The sequence below is a fragment of the Lolium perenne genome, chromosome 2 (assembly GCF_019359855.2).
Source record: "Lolium perenne isolate Kyuss_39 chromosome 2, Kyuss_2.0, whole genome shotgun sequence".
NCBI lineage: Eukaryota > Viridiplantae > Streptophyta > Magnoliopsida > Poales > Poaceae > Lolium > Lolium perenne.
The window spans coordinates 35,787,536-35,797,738 of record NC_067245.2 but is presented as its reverse complement, the minus strand read 5'-3'; the positions used below and the strand labels follow the sequence as shown (position 1 = coordinate 35,797,738).

Sequence of the window (10,203 nt, the reverse complement as noted above, 5' to 3'; positions counted from 1 at the left end):
ACCCCCATCCACCGACTTACATATGACCATTGGTGTCATCTTTATGAGGGTAGAAAAGGAATTTGATAGCATCTGAAATATTTGTATTTGGTAGACGGGAGGAATGACATTTTGAATTTGGTTGGTCCAAGTATAATAATACAAAAATTTGAGACCTTTGTTCAGTAATTCAAGGTCGAGGGTCACATCAAGTTATCATCATGTTAAATATCGCTTACCATGATCATAATCTATCTCCAAAATTAATTTCAAAAATGCGTCTGAAATATTTTGGAATTGGCGAGAGTTTTGGCAACTCGAATGAGTTTTTATTTTGAATATGGCTATAGTCCGAGTAATATAACACTAATATAAAAAAGGTAGACCATGCTAGTAGCCCTGCTCAAAAATTTATGGAAAGGGGTCATATCAAGTCATCATCACAAAGGGAATCAGTTACCATGCTCTCCAAACTCCAATTCAAAAACACGTCTAAAATATCTTGGGTTTAATCGGTGGGAGATTTTGCTCTTGACTAAGATTTGATTTTGAACTTGGCCATAGTAAAAGCTAAAATAATAGAAAAATGGTAGACCGACTGAGTACCTGTGTTCAGAAATCTAAGGCATAGAGTTACATCAAGTCATAATCACAATCAAAATCAGTTCGTATGTTTCCCAAAATCTAATTCAAAAACGCGTACCAAATATTTTGGTTTCACCTTTGCAGTTTCTAAGATGATTACTTGTATTATGCCTCTTTTTTTCTTCGTTGATACGTTTGGATTTGAGCGGCTGTGTGCATCCTAGTTATGCACAAGCCGGTTCTAAGGCTTAAATCTTTTTAGTACTAAAGCGTCATTTATGAAGAAAAATATATAATTCAAAAACCCGTACGAAATATTTCGGTTTGGGGGTAGGTTTTGCTGCTCATATGTGATTATGATTTTGGCTATAGTCAAAGTAATAATAGAAAATGTTAGTTAATATAGTTTCATCCTAGATTAGCAGTTGCCTCAGCACATCCATATTTTGCCATAATAGAAACATAAAACCTAATAAATAGGAAAAGCACCGAACTTTCAAGTGTGAGAAACAAGAGCAACTTGTTTTCAATTTCTAGGAACGTGTTCCTGTTAACCAATGTATTCCATCAGTCACCCTAACACCATCTTCCAGAATCATGTATGACCCTCTAACACAATGTTAGGATGCCACACAGGTGTGATGCCACCAGACAACGGAATGCCTTCAAGAACAACAATGGATGTAATATTCTGTTCCAAGAACATAATAGCAAATATAGGTACAAGTGCTATTTTTAGCAAGTTCAGGAAGAACAAATATATACAATAAAATAGCGTTCTTACTAAATAGCGTTCGTCGATGGACTTCAAAGTGTTCAACAGTATCCAACATGGTGCATCTGGCTTTCTTCCATCTTTGTGAAAGCGCACAGTTTCTTCAAAATATGCCACATGATTAACTACACGCTGCATTCTCCAGTTCACTCGGGCTCCATCAAAACTACCCAGAGAATCAAATAGTTTACGTTATCCCCTTGACATATCATGATAAGTTGTTAAATAAGAGGAACAAAGTTAATTGGAGTGTGCTAAAACTAGCAAGAAACTGGTAGTTTGCTACAACTAGCAAGAAAATGAAGATTAGTGCCAGTAGCAAGTGATAGGAAAATTATTAGTGCAAGTAGCAAGAAATTTTAGACGTTCACTAATGACGAGTGTCTTGTGTGATAGTCTTCATCGGTTACACCGTCTGTCAGTGGTACACCTCAAGGGTCATATCCAGGCTCCTCAAATGACATCACAAATGGATTTCTCAGTGGCCCTCAAATATAGTATGTCAGAAACAATAAATTATGTACTAGTGAGTGATGTATGTAAAATTCATACATAAATTTTATAATTTATTGCGACAGATTTCCACATATTGCAAATACACACGGCAAAGTCACGCCTTTTCCGTGTGTATTTCAATCATTATGGCTATATATCGGCAACTTTCATTTTTTTCCGATATCAAGTAATTCATAACTTATTTTCTTTACCGAGCAGGGTTTGGAAACGGTTCACCAAAAAGGCTCCGGGTGAGTGGAAAAGCGAGCTTCAACTTAAACAAATACCGGTAAGTACTACTAGCTAGATCCGCGCATCTCTTTGATTCTAGTTTCAATACCATTACCATCCTCGAATATTATTTGATTGAACTCTATCTCGTAAAGTGCTTGACGTAAAAAGACGGAAATAATTTATGCGGATTCTACGTTTGCGAGTTCATTCGCCCTGCCAGACAGGGAGAATTTTAGAACAACTTCAAGTACATAAACAATATTCATATTTTTATTTTATCACCATCGATCAATTGTGTTGTGTTTCATTCATATATATTAACCACCTTCTTTAAATTATTAGATCGAACGGTTGCGGAACGGTCTTCTAGCAACCGAGCGTGTACGAGCAATTCAAAAATAATTGGTGGGATTTTTACTTGACCAAGTCATAGATCCAAACGGATAATTCCATCAGCCCCAAATAAACTTTGCGTATAAATTATATTGTACATATATATGCATGAATGTGTACAGTACCATTATGTAATATGTTTGGCCAAGCACGATGAAAGAGGTCACTTCGATCTATATATAATGGTTCCCTATATATATGTGTGCATTAACGTGTTTCAAATGAGGCGTGGCGGCATATTCTGCCACGACAGCGTTTTGGTGCACTTCATTGCCGCGGCAGGAAAACGCTTCAAAACTCTGCCGCGGCAGAAACATTTAGCACCGGTTGTGCTAAAGGTCCTCCACCCAGGCGCTCGGCAGCCAGCCACGTGGTGCTCATTTTGCACCGGTTCGTAACACAACCGTTTCTAAAGGGGGAGGCTTTAGCACCAGAATCTTTACTGGTTGAGCAACCGGTGCTAAAGCCGCCCTAGCCAGTTACAAACCGGTGCTAAAGCCCTGTTTTTCACTAGTGACCCTAGTACATGGCAAGAAAACGCGGCCGTAACGGCTCCGTCAAATGTGGCCAGCACGGCCACATGTCTCTCGGCTTTGCCATGTATATTTTTAATCGTGTGTTTTTTTGCCTCTTTGTCGTGTACATTTCTTTGGCGTGTGTATTCGCGAAATATGCTGCGTGTAAAATCTTTGGTGTGTTGTTTTTTCCACCGTGGTTGTAATCTATTTATTGAGGAGTGCTGTGCCGCAGGCATACACGGGAAAGCCTTCCTTTGCCGTTTTTCAAAGACCTTGATAGCCGACAAAGCTTATTTTTTATAGTAGTGTAGGGCTTGCGAATCGGTTAGAGGTGGCAAAAGAATTCTACTGGTTTCCTTGGACGGGCACGAGCTTGCACCATCTCTGCACTCGCACGAGCTTGGTGCAACCTCTCCCATCTTTGCACATGCTGAGGCTAGCTCTAGAAAAACTGTTGATTCGGTGTTCCTCCTCATGCAGCTCGGAGGTGCTTTAAGAACCATGCAGATCGAGATTAGATGCCTGTCTTGATAACCAAGCAACCCAAATTTAACTCCTTTGACAACCAGAACACAAAAGCCCACCATGAACTACTTCTAGAATCGGGCGATTCAAAACTAAAGTCATGCGACATGAAACGGTACAAACGTTGACCGAGCGCTAAGACGAGAACTAGCAAGAGCGAACCCGAAAGTAGTATAATACTAGAGGGAAGCATACAATATATTAATGCTAGGGTCTGGCGTAGTATTGCACTATGTCCTTATATATACTCCCCGATGGACCATTACCGTTCCACACAACACGCTAGGCAGCTAGCTAGCTAGCAAACAACTGCTCAAGTCTCGAGGCTGCTATAGCTGCTTGAGAGACGAGAGAGCGGCGGTAGAGATGAAGCACTCCACGGCCATAGTTCTGGCCCTCCTAGCTGTTGTAGCACAATATCCCTCCCATGCCGCCGCCGCCGATCCCAAGGTCATCATCATCGGCGCCGGCATGTCCGGTAAGAGCCTAGCTATTACACATTTACACTAGACGCATCCATGCATGGACATATACATTGTGAAGAGGTTTGCGTGCTTAGGTGCATGCTTAATGCGCGCCTAGCTGTTCTTGTAGGTATCTCGGCTGGGAAGAGGCTATCGGAGGCCGGGATCACTGATTTTGTTATCCTTGAGGCGACCGACCGCATGGGTGGGCGCATCCACAAGACCGAGTTCGCTGGGGTGAACGTCGAGATGGGGGCTAACTGGGTGGAGGGTGTGAACGGCGACGAGATGAACCCCATCTGGAACATGGCCAACGGCACCGGAGGGCTTAACCTCAGGACATTCCGCTCCGACTTCAACCACCTCTCTAGCAACACCTACAAGCAAGAGTACGTACGAGTCTTATTATAATTCATCTCTATGCATACTAGTTTTGATCAAAGTTAATCTTTGTAAAATATAATCAACCGTATAGAAAAAGTAGCAACATCTACAACATTATATTGATATTATTAGAACCAGCATGAAATGTACTTAAGTATCATATGTATATGTTATCATAGAATCATAGATGTTATATTTGGTAGTAGGAAAACTCTTTTACTCCTCCATCCATAAAAGTATGTCGAAGCTTTGACCAAATTCAGATTTATCTATACACTAAAGAGTGTCTAGATACATCCAAATTTTGATAAATTTGCGATGTTCTTTTATGGACCAAGGTAGTATAAATTTCGGTGACGTGAAAATCTAGAACAGTTTAGGAGAACTATTATTTACCTAGCTACATGTTGAATACCGATTAGGAGAACTATTATTTGGCTCCTTTTCAAAAGAACAAAAAGTTAAACAGCGTATCTATATGCATTTCTTACTGTTTCATCTACATACTTAAAATGATCCTTCATGCATTAAGTTACAAGTAAATTAAATTCCTTGGAAAATTTATAAATTAATTGCATACCTTCTTGTGTTGATCCAGTGGTGGCCTTTACGACAAGAAATTTGTTGAGAAGATAATCAAGAGAATGGATGAGGTGGAAGAGAGCGGTAGCGAGCTCGCTGGCACGTTGCACCACAGCGGCCAACAAGACATATCCGTCATGTCCATGCAACGCCTCACGAGCCAGTACGTATACGCTCACTAGTTCACACCTTGCTCATTTCAGTATAGCGCCTAGTGCATGCTTCGAAGCATTAGATCTGCTGGGAGGTTCTTTTGGGATTTAGAGATCTAGTGAATGGGCATTGCATTATAGTGTATTGTATTTCTTAGCTTCTATATCCGATGGCTAATCTCCATCGTAGACCTTCGTGGTACTGTGGTAGAGGATAAAATTGTGGAGATGTAAGATTTCGCCAGCGTACTCATGAGAGTACTTTACCACGAGTTCTTTACTTCGTTTTTGGTCACCCACACAATTAGGTCACCAATGCTGATTTACCTAGGTTCAGAACTTTTATGTGTATTATATTAGCTCTACTTTTGCTTTAGATTTTTAGATATGACGATGATATACAAGGTATTACAATGACGCACGAGTAAGTTGTAATGCATGACCTCGACGATTCTAATTATGGTTGAAGTAGGAAGATGCATTTTAAATCGATGATGACAGAGACAATAGCTTGCGCTTTGGTAGATGTGATGAACTAGCCCTTGGGAGGACTTGGGTCGTTAATTTTTTATGTTGGGGTGAAGAGAATCCAACTCGAGGATGTATACATTCAAAGTTTACGGGATGCTAGCGAACTGCAGCTGAGCCGGCATCTCAGCTGCTGAGGTGACTTTGGCGCATGATTGATAGATCCTGCAGCAAGACATTAGATAATGTAATTAGCATATTCATTGTGTATGACCTTCCGCAAACTTAGTCGACACTGAGACTAGACTTTGAATGGTCGACACTCAATAAAACAAAAAAAAAAGATGATTGAGCGCTACAAGATTCTATAGAATTATATATAACGGTCCCATCGCTACTATAAGTAGAGAAGGAATAAAAAGTCCTTTATACTAGAGACTCGTGAGAAAGTCAGCTTTAGCGAACGTTCAGGGTGAGTTCGGAAGCAATCATATGTCCTCGAGTTTTCTCATCTTACATCATATTTCCAAAGACCACAAATACTTAATCCAATGCCCATACGACTCATTCTGCGCGCATCCACACTTGCATATATTTTCTCGTACACATTTAATTTGGGAAATTTTATTAAATGACGTTAGGACTTTAGTCCTATGGAGTGAATGTGCTGTTAAAATTAAAGTTTAGAGCATCTCCAGTCGCATCCCTCAAAAAACGTCCGGCACGACGATTTGGGGCTCGTTTGGAGACAGCGCCGGACAAAAAGAGACTAAAAATATGTACAAAAAAGAGGTCCTTCCCAGCCGCGTCCCTCAAACAGCGTCCGGATGCATGCATTTTAATAGAAGAGACCACCCCATGTGGGAAAAGTAGGTGAGAGAAAGTGTGGGGAAAGAGAATGACATGTGGGGAGTAGGGGCTGCATGCATGGTCCGGACCCTTTTTTTTGTGTCCGGCGTTCCCGGTAGACTCTATGTACCGGGGACGCCGGACATAAAATGAGGCGCTATTTAGCTTTGGGGGACGCGACTGGAACGCATTTTTCTCCATTTCTTGTCCGCCGTCCCCCAAACGTCATTTGGGGGACGTGACTGGAGATGCTCTTATGGTGGATAGGCGGATAGCAACTTGTGTACGTGCTGCAGGATGCCTGGCGGTCCATCCACGCCGGTGGACATGGTGGTCGACTACTACCAGCACGACTTCCAGTTCGCGGAGCCGCCGCGCGTGACGAGCCTGCAGAACACGCAGCCACTGCCGACGTTCAACAACTTCGGCGACGACGTCTACTTCGTGGCCGATCAGCGGGGCTACGAGTCCGTCGTGCACCACGTCGCCGAGCAGTACCTCCAGACTGATCCTGAGACCGGTGCCATCGTCGACCCCAGGCTCAAATTGAACACGGTGGTGCGTGAGATCGCCTACTCCCCCATCGGCGTCGTGGTTAGGACGGAAGGCGACAAGGTGTACCGGGCAGACTATGTGATCGTCTCCGCTAGCCTCGGTGTCCTGCAGACGGACCTCATACGGTTCGAGCCGCAGCTGCCTTCATGGAAGAGCATGTCAATCTACAAGTTTAACATGGCGGTGTACACCAAGATCTTCCTCAAGTTCCCCAAGAGGTTCTGGCCGGAGGGTCCCGGCACAGAGTTCTTCCTCTACGCCAGCGGCAGGAGAGGGTACTACCCGGTGTGGCAGCAGCTGGAGAAGCAGTATCCAGGGTCCAACGTGTTGCTGGTAACCGTCACCGATGACGAGTCGAGGAGGATCGAGCAGCAGTCTGATGAGCAGACGATGGAAGAGGCATTGGAGGTGCTGAGGAAGATGTTCCCAGAGAAGGACGTGCCGGAAGCCACGGAGATACTTGTGCCCAGGTGGTGGTCCAACAGGTTCTTCAAGGGCACCTTTTCTAACTGGCCCATTGGGGTCAGCCGCTACGAATTTGACCTCATCCGGGTACAAATATATGCATCTTTCTTGCATTTTATTAGTTGTCATGTGAGTTCCATATATAATTATGATTCTTATTTCCCTGTTTTTTGGCATGTAATTCAGGCTCCTGTTGGGAGGGTTTACTTCACTGGTGAGCACACGAGTGAAAAGTACAATGGCTATGTCCATGGAGCATATCTTGCAGGTAATTAAGAGGTTTTTTTTTTCTCTCTCTCATGCTTGAGTTTGGTATCTTGGTATGAACACCGATCCTGAGATATTTCCATGACACGGTGCTTTCTGTTTTGCTTTTTTTTTTAACGGTGTGATCGTGTTTTCTAGGTATTGACTCTTCCGACATCTTGATTAATTGTGCCAAGAAAAACATGTGCACCTACAATGTCAAGGGAAAGCATGACTAATCCAAAGGTAAAAACTAGCTGGTCCTACAGCTACCATTTAACCCATAAAACATGTAAAAAACATTAAACCCATAAAGCATGCGGGAAACATTTACCCATATAAGTTGTGTCTAACTACTGCTCCCAACTTGGGGTTTTCCGTGTTGCAGATTTGCCATCTAGTGAGCGATTACAACGCCAAAAGTTATGGTTTCCTAAACACTCAAGGAGCATGCTTTCTGATGTTCACCACTGCTGATTATTGTTCCAAGTGATTTTTGGGCATTACATATTTGGTTCTTTTGTAGAAGACAATTGTTGTTAGGCTCAGCTTGAAGTTCTTTCCATTTGTCCCTACGGGTTCTTTTCATGACAGATTAGCTAATATCATAGATTAGTTTGACCATCGTACTAGTGAAAACATGTTATCCTTTAACAAAATGCCATGTATGCAAAGCACATGTTTGTTTGGTGATCCCACTAGGGAAACATGTTATACTTCCTGGAACAACAATCTTATTTTGTGTGCCATAACTTCGTGAATCCATTCTTATTTTGTTGGAAGTACAAAAAGGCAGGAATAAGACACTAATTTGATATTGTGTTTGTGTAATTTCTTATACAAAACAAAAGAAAAATATGTTAGAAAATATGTTGTGTATAAGCAAGAAACCTACTGGCAGCTATGCAAGTACATGAGTTAGATCACAACTTAGATCCTAAAATTTCAATAAAAAATGGTGCTACATCCTGCAAAAAATAGTTACAAAAGCAGTCTATATAAGTACACTCACTGTACATTGGTGGGTTTAGAAAATTTTCGAGTGGTACTGTCAAGGGAAAAACTACATTTACTAATCCATTGAAGTATACCCCATACAAAGCTCTAGAGCTACTTCTAATAAATACATCCACTGATGAATTGAATGTATAAACTGTAAAAAGCTTCAGAGCAACTTAAAAGAAAAACTACATCCACGAATGCACTAAAAGTGCATCCATACGCTCCAGATTAAGTAAATCCGGTGAAAAAGCTTCACACCTACTTAAAACTACATCTAAAAGCTTTAAAAATTACTTCTACACACTAGATTAAGTACAACATGTATAAAGCTTCAGCGCAAATTTACAAAACATCCATGGTTACACTGAAACTACATTCATATTTACAATTAAATCTAAAAAACTAGATTAAGTACATCACATTAAAAAAAGCATCGGAGCTACTTCTTAAAACTAAAATTACATCCACAAGCTTCCGAGAAACTTTTTATATAAGAGTACATCCACTAATCCAGTGAAATTACATCCAGTATCTTTAGAAGTACTTGTAAAACCTATAATAAGTATATTCAGCTCCATAGGTGGAAAAGGCACCACCACTTGAAATGGATAACACATCACTCGAATGAAAAAGGAGCGTGTGCATGGAGATGGGGATACTTACCAGCATAAGTCTACGAACTCCCACGGACATGAAGCGGTTCATCCAATTCTGATTTGCTATTCACCAATTGGATGTTGTAGGTAGAGTATCTGGTGAGGCACAGAGTGTTAGAAATACCTGCCAATGACTCAAAAAATTGAAGGAAAAAAAAAGCACCGAAAGCCACGAAGATGGTCACCTGAGATATGATTCCACCCTGCTGTTAGAAGGTGGCTGAATACAAGGCACAAAGGAATCAAACTCTCCCAATTCAAGCAAGCCCACAATGGAAAATCACTTATGGGACTACAAGCTGAACTACATGTGTTGATACATAATAACATAAATGATACAAGCATTTTGGCATGAGTACTTTGGGCACATGAGGTATTATTCAGATAGATTGGGTCGAAAATAAACGCTTCTAGCAGCTAGCAGGGATGACCATGAATGGCACCAAACCAACATGGCAATCAGTCAAGCACTTGCTTGCCCTCTGCTATGAAAAACGGGTGTTGCATAGGGTATTCCTCTTTTCCAAAAAGTTCCCATCCTAACCGAACAGGTTATTCACCCCGAATGATCGTGTAGGTAGCCATCCCACCACTCCATAGCTTGCTTAGCTCCAGGGAAACCATATAAGGTACTAGGGTTAGTAATGGGTAGCTGCAGAAAATCAATTAACATTGACAGCTTAGTCGTTCTGGTCTCATACAATATCTTGGACAATGTTGGTATCTGGGGATCGAAATAGAAAATCAACCAACTGAACCAAATACTTGCTTGCACACTTTTGAGAAGTGTAAACTAGACAGTATGTATCACAAAAAAAAAAAGCTAGACAATACAAGTGAACTTCTTATTTATCAAACTTCTACATACACAAATAG

The 10,203-nt window shown here is 41.4% G+C and overlaps 1 protein-coding gene across 1 annotated transcript; it reads left to right on the top strand.

Moving 5' to 3' along the window:
- The first annotated feature begins 1,334 nt into the window (after positions 1-1,334).
- On the top strand, positions 1,335-8,421 carry LOC127331799 (polyamine oxidase 1-like). Its single transcript, XM_051358002.1, has 7 exons — positions 1,335-2,123; positions 4,099-4,357; positions 4,951-5,097; positions 6,700-7,510; positions 7,610-7,691; positions 7,829-7,915; positions 8,058-8,421. Exons 2-6 carry the CDS (start codon positions 4,170-4,172, stop codon positions 7,906-7,908), a joined length of 1,308 nt encoding a protein of 435 aa, XP_051213962.1. The 5' UTR covers positions 1,335-2,123; positions 4,099-4,169; the 3' UTR covers positions 7,909-7,915; positions 8,058-8,421.
- Positions 8,422-10,203: the final 1,782 nt, after the last annotated feature.

Bases quoted from the DNA above. Each gene is read 5' to 3' on its own strand.
- LOC127331799 (XM_051358002.1), top strand. From the start codon at position 4,170: ATGGGTGGGCGCATCCACAAGACCGAGTTCGCTGGGGTGAACGTCGAG. The intron at 7,511-7,609 runs GTACAAATATAT...CATGTAATTCAG, and splicing joins ACGAATTTGACCTCATCCGG to GCTCCTGTTGGGAGGGTTTA. The intron at 7,692-7,828 runs GTAATTAAGAGG...CGTGTTTTCTAG, and splicing joins CCATGGAGCATATCTTGCAG to GTATTGACTCTTCCGACATC.